Raw genomic sequence first — 16762 nt, 5'->3', positions numbered from 1 at the left:
ATAGATCTCAAATTATTTCTAGTAATAGTCCTAAATAGTCGCTTGTGAGCTTTCCTCTTGCCCTGGCTTGCCTTGGAATCCATTCTCTGATGAAAAATATTTTAGCATTTCTTAAAGAAAGCTTCTCTTTTCTTTTTAATGAGATCATAAGCAGTGGTGAAGTATGTTCACTGGAGAGGCACTGCCAGGTTCTCCTTACCTGGAAAAGATGCTACTGAGCTGACAAGCAGGAAGCAGAGGTTGCACCGTTTTCTGTGCTTGAAAAATCAGTCTGGGAGATAGCGGAAACTGCAAATCCCATGCTCCTGGTAGGAAATTGTGTTTCTCAGTTTGCACAGGAATTCCACTTGCAGTTAAGGTTTCTTATGTTTCTACTGAACTGTCCTTCACTGGCTACTGCATTTCCATTTTCTGAGTAAAGGTCACGTTATTTACAAAAAAAGTGCACAGCATGCTACCAAGGTGAAGATATAAATGCGATTGTAAGAAAGATTGGAATTTGGGGGGATCTAGACTCTCTCATATCCAAAAAGGCCCCCTATTTTTGAATGAAGTCCATTATAACCTACAGGCTTCCAATGCAGGGGCATAAAATCATAGAATTGGAAGGGACCCCTGGGGTCATCTAGTCCAACCCCTACAATGCAGGAAACTCAACTAGATCATACATGACAGATGGCCATCCAACCTCTGCTTAAAAATCTCCAGTGAAGGAGAGTCCACCACCTTACTGTCAGGAAATTCTTTCTGATGTTTAGTCAGAATCTCCTTTCTTGTAACTTGAATCCATTGTTACAGATCAGAGCAGGAGGCAGCATTAGCTTAGTCTCATCTCGCCAAGTGAAACAGTTAAATCGTATGCCTGTCTGCTCAGAAGTATGTCTCATACAACTCAATGGACCTTAGTAGGAATAGGACGAGTAGCATCTTTTCAGTGTGACACGGGAAAGATGCATGTGAGATTGTTATGCTGCATCACAAAATAACTCAAACACACATTAGATAGCTGACAACCTGGGCAGCCCAAGTGTACAAGCAAAGCCATGAAAGGTATTAAACCAGTTAAAAATACCATGGCCTCTGTGGTACCAAAGGCAAGTCATAGGTTTAAATATAAAAGTCCACTGGAGAATGCAAGGCATTTGCACCCTTCTCACTTCCCTTGGCTTTTTGAACTAGTGTGTCAGTCAAGAGTAACCATATTCCAAATATTTTTGTCCACAGTTGGTAATCTGTAAGCTTTTCTGAAGTGCTGGAGTTGTTACTGATTGATTTTTCGTTTCATTTCTATACTGCATTTCCTTCCGTAGAACTGAAAAAGGGTCCACTGAGACTTCACAGAGGCAATGCTGGATCTGCCACAGATACAGAATAGGATTTTAAATGCTGCATTGAATCAGATTTATTTTGAACATTTCTTTGCCGCCCTTCCTTGGTAGTATCAGGGCAGTGCACTATAATATAAACACATTGTTCATAAAAACAACACATTGCAACATATACAACAATCACAGTAAAACCAGCCAATTCTACTAAAGGGCTTGGTATTAATAACCAGCAAATGCCTGGGGAAATAGAAATGTATTTAGGATGTGCTGAAAGTATGTTGAGGTGTTCCTCCTGTTGCTTGAGGCAGGAAATGCCTCAACAGAATATCTGATCGACTCCTCCACTGGAGTGATAGTTCACCAAGCTTGCAAGTACAGTCGTACCTTGGAAGTCGAACGGAATCCGTTCCGGAAGTCCATTTGACTTCCAAAATGTTCAGAAACCAAAGCGCGGCTTCTGATTGGCTGCAGGAGGCTCCTGCAACCAATTGGAAGCCACAGAAGCCCCGTCGGACGTTCAGCTTCCAAAAATAGTTCGCAAACCAGGACAGTCACTTCTGGGTTTGCGGTGATCGGGAGCCAAAACGTTCGAGAACTAAGCTGTTCGACTTCCAAGGTATGACTGTAAATGAAACATTCAGTGAGACAAACAACAAAACAAATATTGCACATACTGACCACACAACACTCTCTGACCTCCTACTTCTAATCCACCCATCAACCAAATATGCCTTGCAACTCTGGGTGGTCCTTGGCCTCCTGAGAACACCCTTCAGATGTTTCCAGTGGATGCTTCTCCAGTGAACACCTGGTTTCATGATTTAAGACCTGCATTCAAAGCACCTTTCTTGTTAAATAGTATTTTATTACACTTTAATATTATTGGGAATATTTTTGCATACATCACTTATCCATTTCATACCTTGTAGAAATGTGTTTCTAAATAATGAGATTTAGGGGAGTGGTCAGTCTTAGTTTTAACATGAACAGCAACATTTTATCATTCAGAGTACAGCGTGGTACACAACTGAGTAAACATATTTCAGAACAATTGTCATTTAGTAAAATGAAATACTGCCATTGTTTGGTAATGCTCGCTTAACAGCTCTAAGATTAGACCACATCTCACTTTCCCCCAGTGGGCAGCATTTAAGAAGTGAGTAATAGGTCTGTCTGCCTTTGTCAAGTAATCCCAAATGTAAGTAATTTACAGGACGACATTAGAAGCTGCTACAAGCGACATATTGTAATATGTCATTGGAAATCAGCTTCCCTTTGCACGTTTGATCAACGGCCAGATGGAAGCTTTTATCACATTTATTTAATCTGAAATATACATAGTAATTACAGTGGACCTTTTGATTTGAGCCCTCATTGCTGTCTCCAGAGAAACGGGGGAATGAGTCTGTCATTGTGGTATAGATGCAACCTGGTAAGGCAGAATTCTGATGTGCGTATCGTTCCCCAGTAGTGTGTTGACACAGGGATTATCAATCCTGCTGGAAAGAAAAGCAGTAAGGGATACGAAAAGCCATGAACCAACAACTGTCCAGCTTTTTATTAGACATATTAACAGCTTTTAGAAAACCAAAGAATAGCCTCAAACTTGGCAGGCTCATATAACCCCAAGAAAAACGATTAAGAGTGCATATTGAGTAGTATTTTACTTTTAGGCAATTAGAAAGAATGAGAAAGAAGAAAACAAGGCTTTATGGTTCCCAGAAGGGAATTTCGTTAAAAACATAAAATACTTTCAAATATGCTTTAATTAAATGATGACACTACTGGTTGTTTTCACTTTAGATATACAGTGGTACCTCAGGTTAAGAACTTAATTCATTCCGAAGGTCCGTTCTTAACCTGAAACTGTTCTTAACCTGAAGCACCACTTTAGCTAATGGGGCCTCCTGCTGCTGCCGCGCCGCCGGAGCACGATTTCTGTTCTCATCCTAAAGCAAAGTTCTTAACCTGAGGCACTATTTCTGGGTTAGCAGAGTCTGAAACCTGAAGCGTCTGTAACCTGAAGCGTCTGTAACCCGAGGTACCACTATATAAAGTAAGTGCTGTGTCAAATAATTTATCGTTTCCTCTCCATTTGGGATTTTTTGCCCCACTGAAAGTTACAGGTGGCCTATACTAGCTTGAAATATCTATACCTATAAATTCTGATAGGCATGAAGAATGGCAACTGTAATTTCCATTTTTTTTCCCATACTGTTTTTGGAGTTAAATGGAGTTTAATCCCAGGCAAATGAGTAAAGGATTGAAGCCAGCAGATTAATTTTACCTTCCTGGGCAGGGGAAATCTGCAGTTGTAAGCACCACGCCATCCACAACCCTATTAAGGTAAAGGGACCCCTGACCATTAGGTCCAGTCGTGGCCGACTCTGGGGTTGCGGCGCTCATCTCGCTTTACTGGCCGAGGGAGCCGGCATACAGCTTCCGGGTCATGTGGCCATCATGACTAAGCCGCTTCTGGCGAACCAGAGCAGCACACTGAAATGCCGTTTACCTTCCCACCGGAGCGGTACCTATTTATCTGTTTGCACTTTGACGTGCTTTTGAACTGCTAGGTTGGCAGGAGCAGGGACCGAGCAACGGGAGCTCACCCCTTCTGATCAGCAAGTCCTAGGCTCTGTGGTTTTAACCCACAGCGCCACCCACGTCCCTACAACCCTATTAGCACATGTTAATTGCACCCCGCCCACACCAGTTTTATTTTTATTTTTTCCTTCCCATTGACTTCAATCTGAAGGGAGGGGAGGTATGCCAGCCCCAGGGCTGGTATAATTTTTCAGCACATTGATAAGTATGAATGGGAATGAGCCATCTTCAGATCCTGTGGACCAATGGCTTCCAACAACAACACCCCCTGAATGCTCATTCATGATCCTACCACAGAGAGCCACCAGTGGGTCTACAGTGGCACTTTCTGCTGTCACACATATAGGCCTCCAAACGTAGACCTCTCTCTCTGCCCACAGTGAGGTCCAGTGTTTTATGGCCTCTCAGGTTCTCTCTGTCACCAGAGGAAACGAAATTTTACTGCATAGTTCACACCTCCAGGATCAGTTTGCTTTTTCTCTATTTGCTTCAGCTTATGTCATCACTCTGCTATAGGTATCATGATACCCTTGTTTATGTACCTCCCCATATCAGAAGGGCATCATAACTTTCATGATTAATTGGTATTGCAGCTCACAATATGAATCAGAAGGTCATCATTATGATTTGTGAGTGCACAAGTGCACTGAGGATTACAAAAAATAACACAGAATGTAATATTGCACTTAATCAATAGAATAAAATATTTTTTATAGTTTACAGAAACTTTTTTTCATTTAAATAATCTCTGGCAATTAGTTGACCACATTAAAATATTAAAATAGATTTGTTAGTATCTGAAATTGTATCTTGATAATGACAGCTTGTATCATAACATAGAAATGCTCTAGTCTGTGCTCAGATTTGGAGGTAATTGGGAGGGGGGAGGATCATGAGATAGTTGAAGTTATAGAGACTCTTTCAAAATGTATTTCTGTGACACTGGAAGTGAGGGAAAGGAATAAGTAGGAGGGAGAATAGTAATTTGTATAACTTCCTCCACCAGGTCTCTCGTTTTCTCTCTTAAAGCTATGGATATCAGCCAGCAAAATAGTTATAGCACAAAGCCTTGAACTGCTGACCGTTGAACTATAAGCAACAGAGGTCACACACAAAACCCCTCACAATGCTCAAAACATAAACTGGCAGTCAATATACAGCATTTATCCATAGCTTGATTGAAAGGTGATGAAGACTGTGTTCTGATATTTAAATTAACATGGAGAATTTTCCGTTTTCTTCTATGCATGAATCAAAGAACAATGGCACTGTGTATCAACAACCTTTTTAATAAGACAAATTATTCAGCAAAAGATAAGGCAGGCAGAAGAGAATATATATTTAAATGTGCTTGAGAATGACCTTTAGCATTCTGATCTTGTTTCTATTACACAGGAAGGATTAGCCTCTAAGTTGCTTTACTCACCCATCCCCATTGGTATATTCTTTAAAGTATATAAAAATCAGGGAAAGTCAAAAGCTTAATTAAGAATACAGTCTAGTCTTTCAGGGCCCTTCCCAAAGTCCTTTACATTACTGCTTTCCTAGGAAAAGCCTTAAAGCATTTTCAAGAGAGAAGCTGGATTTTTCCATTACACAGCCTTCCATTTTAACTTACTAGAATCCAAACCATTAACATTTCAAGGGGACTAAGACGAAGATAACATATTTTGAAATCAAAGGGAATTCACTGTTCTGGTGGCATTCAGATGATTCCAGTACATGTTTTAAACAATCTGAGATCATTCTAATCAGATTCACTTTTCACACTTTCCCCCCATACTTTTTTGAGTCCTGTTAATGGTGTGTCTAGGTCATAAGGTACATGCACACAAGTGTGTGTGTATACACACACACACGAACACAAGCCATGTCTCTTTCTTTAGACTACCTGCATCATGTTGCTGTTTTGAACCATTTCACATAACAGCCATGGACCATGATTTAGCATTCAGTTTTATGGTATTAGAAGGAACATCTCTTTGCCCACCCTAAGAGTTCTCCCTCCCAGTAGTGCATCATATATATTCTGGTGCCACATCCATTCCTTTTTTCCAATCAGAATTTACTGGGCAACATCAATAAGGGCAAGTGGAGGCCTCTTATTGCCCTCACTCTGAAAGGGAGGTAAGAGAGAGAGAAAAATATCCCTGTTGCCAAGGCAATGAATATTTTCCCCTCAGCCCTGCAGTTTTTTGTCTGTTTTTTAAAAAAAATGTATACTGGGATTTGAATATAGCTGAATTAACTGTCTGCAAGCCATTGTGACTGGGAGCTGTGGAGGTCGTGTTTCAGGAAGGGGGCAGCAGGGGACCTGAGTGACAGTTTGGCTGTAGTATACCATGTATCAAATCAGATTTATCCTTAATCTGAGAAAGTAGTTTCTTCTGCATATACATACAAAATGGATCAAAAACTGATGAGTTCTAATTGGTCAGGCACGTCTGCATTATCCTACTGGATTGCTGTTATAGGCCAGTGGGGCAGCAAAACTGCACCCAAATTGAAATGATTAGCTAAGGGAGCCCTTGCTATAGAAAACAGAAGGTTGAGCTCTGGCCAAGGAGGACAGAAAAGAAAACTGCTGAAAGAGATTGTTGGTGTAAGAGCTGGTGTCATATAAAGGACATCAAAGGACTCAGGAAGGGGCTTTTAGAGAAACTTCAGACGCCCGAGAAAACCAAAGAGCTAAAATCACTGGATACAACTGGGAAGGTTTGCAGAGAAGAATTTGTGTCTTAAGAGGCTGTGGGAATGCTAAGAACAGAGGTTGCTGGATCAGGGTGAAGACTGTAGCAGGAACACTTCATTAAGTGTGGACTTGGTTGAAGACGACAAGTACAGTGGTACCTCGGTTTACGAACTTAATCCGTTCCGGAAGTCCGTTCTTAAACCAAAACCGTTCTTAAACCAAGGCACGCTTTCCCTAATGAGGCCTCCCACTGCCCTTCCACCATTCAGATTCCGTTCTTAGACTGAGGTAAAGTTCACAAACCGGGACACTACTTCCAGTTTTGCAGAGTTCGTAAACTGAATTGTTCGTAAACAGTACTGTTCTTAAACTGAAGTACCACTGTACAGTCCTCAGTGCCTAGTTGATGAGTGTTAACGAGGGAAGAGTGGAATAGGGAATCAGCTTTAGGTCTGATTATGAACAGAACTGAAGCTTGTGTAACTCTCCCCTTAAGGTGACAGAAACCCTACACTGTATTTGCTAAATAATTCAATGATAGGTAAAGGTAAAGGGACCCCTGACCCTTAGGTCCAGTCATGGCTGACTCTGGGGTTGTGGCGCTCATCTCACTTTACTGGCCGAGGGAGCCGGCATACAGCTTCTGGGTCATGTGGCCAGCATGACTAAGCCGCTTCTGGCGAACCAGAGCAGCGCACGGAAACGCCGTTTACCTTCCCGCAGGAGCGGTACCTATTTATTTACTTGCACTTTGTGCTTTTGAACTGCTAGGTTGGCAGGAGCAGGGACCGAGCAACAGAAGCTCAGCCCGTCACGGGGATTCGAACTGCCGACCTTCTGATCGGCAAGTCCTAGGCTCTGTGGTTTAACCCACAGCGCCACCCGCGTCCCTCTATTCAATGATACAGTGAGATAATTCTTATATAAAGCAATTATAACAAAATGAAGTTAACCATCTGGTTTATTAAGTTACTATACATACAAACATCATTGTCTGATTAGTAACTATTTTAAATAAATTATAATTTACTCTTATTTTTTACTTTTACCTTTCTCATTGTCAATGGCTCATAGACATGTTGAGTATGCTCTACTTCCATGGCTAGAGGCAGCAATGCTTCTGAATGCCAGTTGCTGGAGACCACAGGAGGGGAGAGGGCTCTTGCACTTGCTCTGCTTATGGACTTCCCATAGGCAATTGGTTGGCTGCTGTGAAAACAGGATGCTGAACTAGATGGGCCATTATTACTTAATATTTTAGTCTCCATGCTGTTTTGTCCGGTGCTTCTCCAGAGCTTCTGGTGGATAAACTAAGGTAGAATACAAATTGTATTGAGACGTGTGGTGGCCTCAATAACAAAAGGTTAGGAAAAATAAACAATAAGTAATATCTGCGTATAGGAAGAACCTAATGTGTGAGACATCCATCCATAACCAATAAATAAGCAGTAGAGGGATTCTTTTTCATAAGAACATGACTTTGTCCAAACAAACTGGGCTGACAGCACTAAGGATAAGTAAAGGCCTCCTGTTGCCCTCACTTTGAATGGGAATGGGAGAAAATAGGGAACATATTCCTGTTGCCAAGGCAATGAAGACACTGCCATTTCAGCCCCACAATTTAGTGTGAAAGAAATGAATGCTGCATTAGAAAGGACATTATTTTTAAAAACGATTTGCTGTTGTGCACATGCACATGAATGCACAGAACAAACAGTTCGAAAAAGAGTCCCTTGGAATGCAGTGCTGATTGTGACCAGTCTGAGGTGGAGTGGGATCATGTCCTCAGTGCCTTGGCAATGGGGATGCAGTCTTTTTTCTGTCCATGCCTCCTTTAAGTGTGCAAACATTTCTACTCCCTTTTGAGTTCTCCCCAAATGCTAGTCTTTATTTTTGTTTTTAGCTCAATATAATTCTTTCTTGCTATGTGCACCCATTTCCCCCCACCAGGTAGTAATCTAGTTTTGAGAGGAGAAACTCTTCATTTTTAGCAACTTTCCCTGAACCATTTAGCCAGAAATGGTAATTATGTAAGATAATAGAGGAAGTAAATTCAGCACTGTAGTTCACTGAAGGGATTTTGTGTGTTGGTAAGTGCTGCAAGATAGTGCATAGCTCTACATATAGAGCTTTCTTTTCTGTTAATATTTTCACATTAGGGATAACTTCCTGTTTTGTCGTATTTTATGTAAATATGGTTTTCACCTTGAGATGGCGAAACCTTAATAAACCCGATCACTGGTTCACATTTCTGATAGGTTATTTGTCTTAATGAAAACATCCTAAATAGCTGTACAGTTGGAATCTCGAATTTTTTAAACTCTGCATTTTGTTTTATCATGTATCCAAAATACAAACGTGTACTTGTGTATTTTGGTCATGTTGAATTTCTGGTATCCCTACCCTTGAACATCTAATGTTTGTCAGGGGTGAAAAGAACAAACTGCCTAAGGGGCAGGTTTGTGTCTGGAGAGATAGACAGTGAGAGAGACAGCTTTGCTGGGTTACTTTTCAACAGGAAAGCCTATCTGCTAATTCTTTCCCTGGTGTGCAAGGAGAAGCAGGAACCATGATGCTGCTGAGAAGTAAACAGGAAATTACTCTCCATTGCCTGCTCCCTATTGGCCAGGATGGACGGGGGAGCAGTTGGTAGCACTTGCAATTGTTTCCTGGAGCTCTGTGCTTGGTTCTCAGGCACATGGTTCAGATATGGTGATACCTCACTTAGGTATCTTTGTGTGGGAAAACAGAATCTCGCTTCTGCTACTCTTGCTGATGAAAATGCCTAATACCTGTTGATGTGGATTGGGGACTGGGTAAAGGAGAACAGAAGAGTAAGAAAGGCACCAGTCAAGCCAAAACAAACAAATGGAGACTCTTCAGAATGCATGAAAGTCAGTGCTATCTGTTATATGTTAACAGTCAATGCTAACTTTCTCTCCCTGATCTGGCCACAGTGATCCATGTGATGGTCACCTCCAGGCTTGATTATTGTAACTCACTCTACACGGAGTTGCCCTTGAAGCTGACCCAGAAACTCCAGCAGGTGCAGAATGCCGCGGCGAGACTCCTTACAGGGTCCTTGCCACGTGACCACATTCATCCAGTGCTTTAGCAGCGGCACTGGCTTCCGGTGGAGGACAGGGTCAGGTTTAAGGTGCTGGTTTTGACCTTTAAAAGCCCTATGCAGCCTAGGACCCTCGTACCTACGGGACCGCCTCCCCTGGTATGCCCCACAGAGGACCTTGAGGTCCACAAATAACAACACTTTGTAGGTCCCGAGCCGCAAGGAGGTTAGATTGGTCTCAACTAGGGCCAGGGCCTTTTCACTACTGGCCCCGATTTGGTGGAACGCTCTGTCACAAGAGACCAGGGCCCTGCGGGATTTGACATCTTTCCGCAGGGCCTGCAAGACGGAGCGGTTCCACCTGGCCTTTGGTTTGGATTCAGTCTGACCCTTATGTTTCCCTCCCCTTATGGTTTTGATTTATGGGCTACTACTAAAATGAGGCTGCATTTTAAATTGTATTTTAACCCGTATTGTAATGGGTTTAGGGGTTGCTCGTGCGTAAGTTGCCGCCACTCCTGGCTAGGTTACCTGGTTAACCCTTTCTGACTGAACAGCCTCCAGCATCGTGACTGTCTCAGTCGCTGGCAGAATCCGTCAGTGGGCGTTTCTTAAACCTTTTCCAGCATAAAAGTTGTTTGACGCCAAGTCTCCTCCTACTCTCCCTGCGCGGAAGTCTTCTGCGCAGGGAGGGTGTGGGCAGCGGAGTACCCGTACTCTCTCCGCTGGTCTCTGGTGAAGAGTCTTGGAGCCTCCTCTCCGATTCCCCCATCTGCCCCCCTTCTCCACTGGTGTTACGCTGATTTCCTTCCCCAGCAGATGGGCTGCCTCTCTCCCTACTGGGACCCTCTCCTGCATCCCTTTGGAGCCTTCCCTCCGCCTCTAGCTCCAATGGCAGTTCCCTGACACGTATTTTAATTAACTGTTCTTTCTTTTTTTATTACATTTTATTGTAATTTTATTGGTGTTAGCTGCCCTGAGTCCGGTTCTGGCTGGGGAGGGCAGGGTATAAATAAAAAAAATTATTTATTTTATTTTTATTATTATTATTATCTCCCTCTTTTACTTTACTGTGGCTTAAGCCTCAGCTAATAGGTATTTTGAAGGGAATAAAGATACATATTTTTTGCTCTATACGACTCACTTTTTCCTTCCTAAAAAGTAAGGGGAAATGTGTGTGCGTCTTATGGAGCGAATGCAGGCTGCACAGCTATCCCAGAAGCCAGAACAGCAAGAGGGATCGCTGCTTTCGCTGCGCAGCTATCCCTCTTGTTGTTCTGGCTTCTGAGATTCAGAATATTTTTTTTCTTGTTTTCCTCCTCCAAAAACTAGGTGCGGTTTATGGTCTGGTGCGTCTTATAGAGCGAAAAATACGGTAATTGTTTTTAACACCTGGAATTCAAAGCAACATGTGATGGAAATGAGGGAATTGGGTCTGTGTGCTATAGAGAAGGCTCCTTCCACTCCCTCAATACCCTAGTGTGAGATCTGACAGAAAGTTGTGAAAGATCTGTTGTTGAAAGAAGAACTGCAAAGGTCAGGTGTCCACCTCTTCCTTCCCTTCTTTACATATCTATGGTCATCTTTTGAGCAGTATTGTGTCAACTTTTTAACTAATATTCAAAGTGATTCCAGGTAAATTTCTACCTATAACTCAAGTGGATTAGGGGGACTGAATCTGATACATTTGTTGCTCTGATTCAGATTTTAAAAATGGTCTGATAAACAAGACTCTGAACAAGCTGTGTGGCCACACTCCCTTTTTTCCTTTCCTTTGCCTCCTTTCCTCGTGGAACTGACTTCAGTAAGACTTTCAACAAAGTCCCCCAAGATTTTCTTGTGGAGGAGCTGGCAAGATGATGTTACTGTTAGGTAGATCTGGTTGACTGACCAAAGCCAAAGAATTCTTACCAATGGTTACTCGTTATCCTAGAAAGAAGCGACAAGTGGGATGTTGTAGGATTCTGTCCTGGTGTTGGCCTGGTGTTGTTCATCATATTTATAAATGACTTAGATTAAGAACTTTCTGATGGTAAGAGCTGTTTGACTGTGGAATGGATTTCCTCAGGAGGTGGTGGACTTTCCTCCACTGGAGGTTTTTAAACAGAGCTTGGATAGCCATCTGTCAAGGATTCTTTAGCCGTGGTTCCTGTGTTGCAGGGAGTTATGCTAGAGGACACTTGGAGTCCCTTCCACCTCTACAGTCTTGTATTTCTGTGCTTTTAAGCTGTTAACGTCCTGTTTCTCATGGTACCCAAATCAAGAAACTGGCATAATTGCTTCTGAAGGCAGCCCTTTTTAGGGAAGTTTTTAATGTTTGATGTTTTATCATGTTTTTAATATTCTGCTGGGATATTCTGCCCAGCCAGATGGGTGGGGGATAAGTAATAAATTATTATTATTATTATTATTATTATTATTATTATTATTATAATTATAGGATATAGTTTACTATTATATCTAACTTCTTATATAAAGAATCTCTTATAAGGATCTGATATCTGACGTTCAGTGATTGGCTAGTTACAGAAAATGGTTACTGTTGCATTCTAGTGGAGCTCTATATAAGCAGGCTGACTGAACTCCTCAGTTCAGTTCTGTTCCAGCTTACAAATAAAGAGCTGCTTTCGAAGAATCGCTGTGTCGTCTGATATGTTCGCCCACAACTTAACAATAACAGTAAAAACAATCCTTTATAGAACAATCCTAAGAGAGCTGGAGAGAAAGACCCTTATTCATCTTTTAAAAACATTTCTTATTCCCATTGCTTCTCAGTTCCAGGAATATGGGAGGCTTTTGGTTCCAATGGATCCAGTGCCTTTCCTGATCTACCGTGGAATCTTTTTAGCCCTGTCTGACATTAGCTACCATGAGGCTACAACAGTTGGTGCATCGACCGACCTCCTTCTCAGGCCTTGGGCCTCCCTCTCTGCCTGCAAAATCCCGTGGACCCTGAGAAATCCTCCCAAAGACTTTAATACTGTGCCCTAGATTTTCAAAGAAAGCAAAGTTCAAAAGATTTAATTTATTAAGGCTATGATTATAAGCGTGCCTGCTCACAAGCTCAAATCAATTCATGGGATACTTAACAATTAAATATGTTTCACAGCCTTGTCGTATGAAGCATTTCAGTGTTCATTTGCAGTGTGCATATATATATATATATATATTTATATATATTTATATATATATATATATATCTGCAACTGTACTCTCATTACAAATCTATGCATACTTTACATGGGAGCATATCCCACTGAACACAGTGGGCCCTTTTTGAAGCATGCTTGGGATTGCAGTTAAATGGGTCAATATTTCATAGATCCTTTTTGTAAAACGGATAGTTCTAGATGGTTTGAAGGCATGGTGGCAACGTGATGCAAGTGGAAAGATAAAATAGGAAAGATGAATGTATGCATTACAGAGATTGCCAAATTATTACTTGATAAATTTCTTACTTGGTAAGCAGCTGTGCAACTACTGCTATTAGGATTGAAGGTCTGACACCTTATCTGCAATGGACATGCCTGTTTGTGATGCACAACTTTAGGAGAGCACCATTTCAGAGATGGTATTTTCCCCACCTTTAGTTTGGGCTTTCTACCCTCCACCCCCACTCCCCCCAAAATCACAAGAGTTATTTTTCAAAAGCTGCTCCCTCCCCCTTTTTTCACTGTACATTTTCAAACGAAGTGCAAAAGATACCTCCTGAAAGGGAACTGTCCATATATCACTGCATGTGAACCTGTTAATACATTGTGAGCATACTAATAGTGATCTTGGCAGAGCTGCTGTTCATTGGTAGTTGAGGCATTCTTAATGTAAAATTAAATTATTCTAGCCTTATCTTTAAGACCAAATCATTTTCTAGATCTCCTTCTTTCACTTATTTTAACCGATACCCGGGAGGTTACTGTACCACTTAATCGATCAGAACTTCTGAGGAATTACTCCCCTAGGTGATGCTATTTTCCCTGGCTGCCTTTCTGATGAGGCCCCTAAAAATAAATGAGCAGTGTACTAAATGACAAGTTTAAATCCTTTGGTGTTCCTAATGTTTGAAACACGGAACCTTAACACAATAGGGGCTAATATATATATAAAGTTAAAAACGATTTGAATTTACCCACTTCAGCATTAATCAAATAGCTGCTTTGAATTCACGAACTAACACTTGAGAATGAACGAAGTTACTCAAAGATGCATTTACGTTTATCTGACCAAATTCAAGCAGACTCAGCTTCGCCTGCAGAACTTGCTCAGCTACACTTTCTCCCCCCCCTCTCTTTTTCTACTGCAAAAGGATACAGATGACAAAAGGAGAATATATAAGGGATTCCCACTGAGATTCAGCTCTATAAATTATGTATTATGCAGACACCATTCTGCTGATTCTATCTGTTCCCCAATTCTCGATTCCTTGTTTTTCTGTCTATAAATAGCTATGGCCAGATTTTCAGTTGAAAAGTGATGAGGACAAAACCAGAAATCTTTCCTATTAGTACTGTCTGCTTAAGATTCCCTCTCCCTTTCATACTGTGACGTCCTCAGGGCTTTAAGTCTCTGGGAATACAAGCAGTGCTATATCACTGATAAGCTAGTAGGGAATGGACTGAAATAACTCTTGTAAATATTTCTAAAATGACTTTTTTGTGGGGGAGGGAGACAATTGTTTTATACCTTATCATCTGGATATTTTCATTTTTCAGCATATCAGAATAATATGTTATACTGTCATTTTTTTCCCTTAGACCCCAATGCTATGGCTGAAAAGGACGCAACGGACCACGCTGTTATAGGAGGGATAGTTGCTGTAGTTGTTTTTGTCACACTATGTTCTATAATTCTGCTTGGTCGATATCTGGCAAGACATAAAGGTAGGCTAGATTTAATCACAGTGCAGTCACCTTTTGTAGCAATATTTCCTAGTGATTAGTTTTACCCTGCAACACTTTTTTTTATTTAAGAAACTCTTCTAGACCCCAGGAAAACTCAGCTCTGATGTTACAGCATCAAGTTTTTGGGGGTTTTTTGTTGTTTTTTTAGTGAGGTCCTGATTTTTACCCAATTTTACAGCTGGATTAACTGTGGCAAAATAACATCTAGCAATCTGCCCAAGGTCACACAGGGTGTCTGTCTGACTCGGAATCAGGCAGTTGGGATTCTGTGTCATGCAATAGACCCCCACTGTCCCTTAATTTAACGAGTTTGTAAGATAAAAATTCTATATAAATAGGCAGACAAGCAGATAAGATAGACAGTTGTGAACTGCTGGGTCTCAAAAATGCTTTTTTTTTTTCAACCCTCAAGACAGGAAAGATACTGACCATTAAATTCTGACGTCCTAACAGTCATTTTTAAGCCTGGGGGGGGGGAAGTGTGGTGCAAAATGGGCATGTACATTTTGGGGATTTTTCTCCCTGGATGTTTTATCCTCTTTCCTTAATGGAATCTGTTGCCTTTTTCTTTCTTCAAAAGTGCTTCAAAGAACTGAGCACTGCACGATATGGCAAGGCAAGGGAGAAAGGCTACGCGTCTTTCCCCCATGTCTTCCTCTGCCTCATGTCACGCCATTAAGAGAGTTGGGGCATGTTAACATCTGAATCGGGAAAGGCTGACTGTTTTGAATCAATGCTTGGATGAGGGCCAACAAACTGAAATTGAATCCCAGTAAGACAGAGACTCTATGGGTGAACAGTTCCCAGGTGTTGGGGACTTTTTCAGTTCTAAAGGGAGTAGCACTCCCTCTGAAGGATCAGGTATGCCGCTGTGTGAAACAAGCACCAGTTATCAACTTAGGCTGGTATGCCATCTATGTCCTTTTACTGGATAGTCTGACCACCATGATTCATGTGTTGGCCACCTCTTAATTGACTACTGAAATTAGCTCAACATGGGACTTCCCTTGAGACTGGAATGGAAGCCACAGTTGGTGTAGAACAATGCAGCCAGGTTGTTAGTGGAGCCCCTGGGTGAGCAGATATTACACCTGTGCTGAGGAAACTGCCCTGCTTGTCAGTCACTTACTAAGCCATATTCTGGGTCTTGTTACTAATATATAAAGCTTTGAACTATGTGGGACCAAGCCATCTTAAAGATCAATTGCCCCCGTATATACCTGCAAAATCCCTTAGATAATCTAGGGACATTCTACTCAAGCTGCCATTGCACGCAACACAATATCACAGAGTGGTAACATGAAAAAGGGCATTTTCCACCCTTGTCCCTGAATTGTAGAATGTCCTTCCCTCTGCCATATGTGAAGTGTTATGCATCAGTTCCTTCAGACATGCTATAAAGACATACCTTTTGTCCAGGCTTCCCCTAACCCATAAAATGGAACACTGCTATTACTTAATTCCTTCCTTTGTTCTGTTTTTTTTATATATATAATGCCATTTCACTGTTGATTTTAAGTTGGGTATCAGGTTTTTCTTTATGATACTGCTGTTGGTTTTATATCTATATTTCTTTACTGCTTAGAGATTTTTAAATATTAAATGGTTTAGAAATGCTTTTCAGTAAATAAGTATTTAAAAGTAACGCAGAAATATATGAATAGGCTGGGCATATATACATATGGCTGCCCTATCTTATCCACATATATCCAGTCCTAGCACACATTGGTTTTTTGATTATGGGTTTTTTTTTAAAAAAAAAAGTGCAAAAAAATACAATATGGTCATTGCTATATTCTCATTTTTCTGCAACATCTTCCCACTGTCTTTTAATCATAACCTGCATTATTAGAACTGTTCATGTAATTTGCAATAAGCACCTACTGAAGTGTGTTCCCTTGTTCACCTGATAATCAGAATATTGTGTAAGATAAAGCTGCTTGCTATCTAGGCCAAGACCATTTCCTTAGCTAATTCATACAAGCTAATCAAGAATGTTTCCTTTTAATTTTTATACCATGTATAAGGTATGTCATTTGATCAGTCTACTGGAAAACATGACACCTGTGTTCAACTAATGCAGGAGGGCCACACGCATATCCCAGCTCTGAAATAACCAAGCTTTTCCATTCAGTAAAAATTGGCTTTTCAGACATCACTGAATGTTGCTGCA

General features: G+C 41.2%; 1 protein-coding gene across 4 annotated transcripts in view; it reads left to right on the top strand.

Moving 5' to 3' along the window:
- The window catches only part of CADM2 (cell adhesion molecule 2), a 398136-nt gene that overhangs the window by 378533 nt on the left and 2841 nt on the right, over positions 1-16762 (top strand). For all 4 annotated transcript variants that reach the window (XM_081001530.1, XM_081001532.1, XM_081001531.1 and 1 more), the window contains one exon: positions 14443-14568. In XM_081001530.1, coding sequence (XP_080857656.1) covers positions 14443-14568 — 126 coding nt within the window. The remainder of the gene's footprint in view (positions 1-14442; positions 14569-16762) is intronic.

Source organism: Podarcis pityusensis (genome assembly GCF_964106645.2).
Source record: "Podarcis pityusensis genome assembly, chromosome: 4".
NCBI classification, from domain to species: Eukaryota; Metazoa; Chordata; class Lepidosauria; order Squamata; family Lacertidae; genus Podarcis; species Podarcis pityusensis.
The sequence above is the reverse complement of the archived record's forward strand: the minus strand, read 5'-3'. Positions and strand labels throughout refer to the sequence as shown.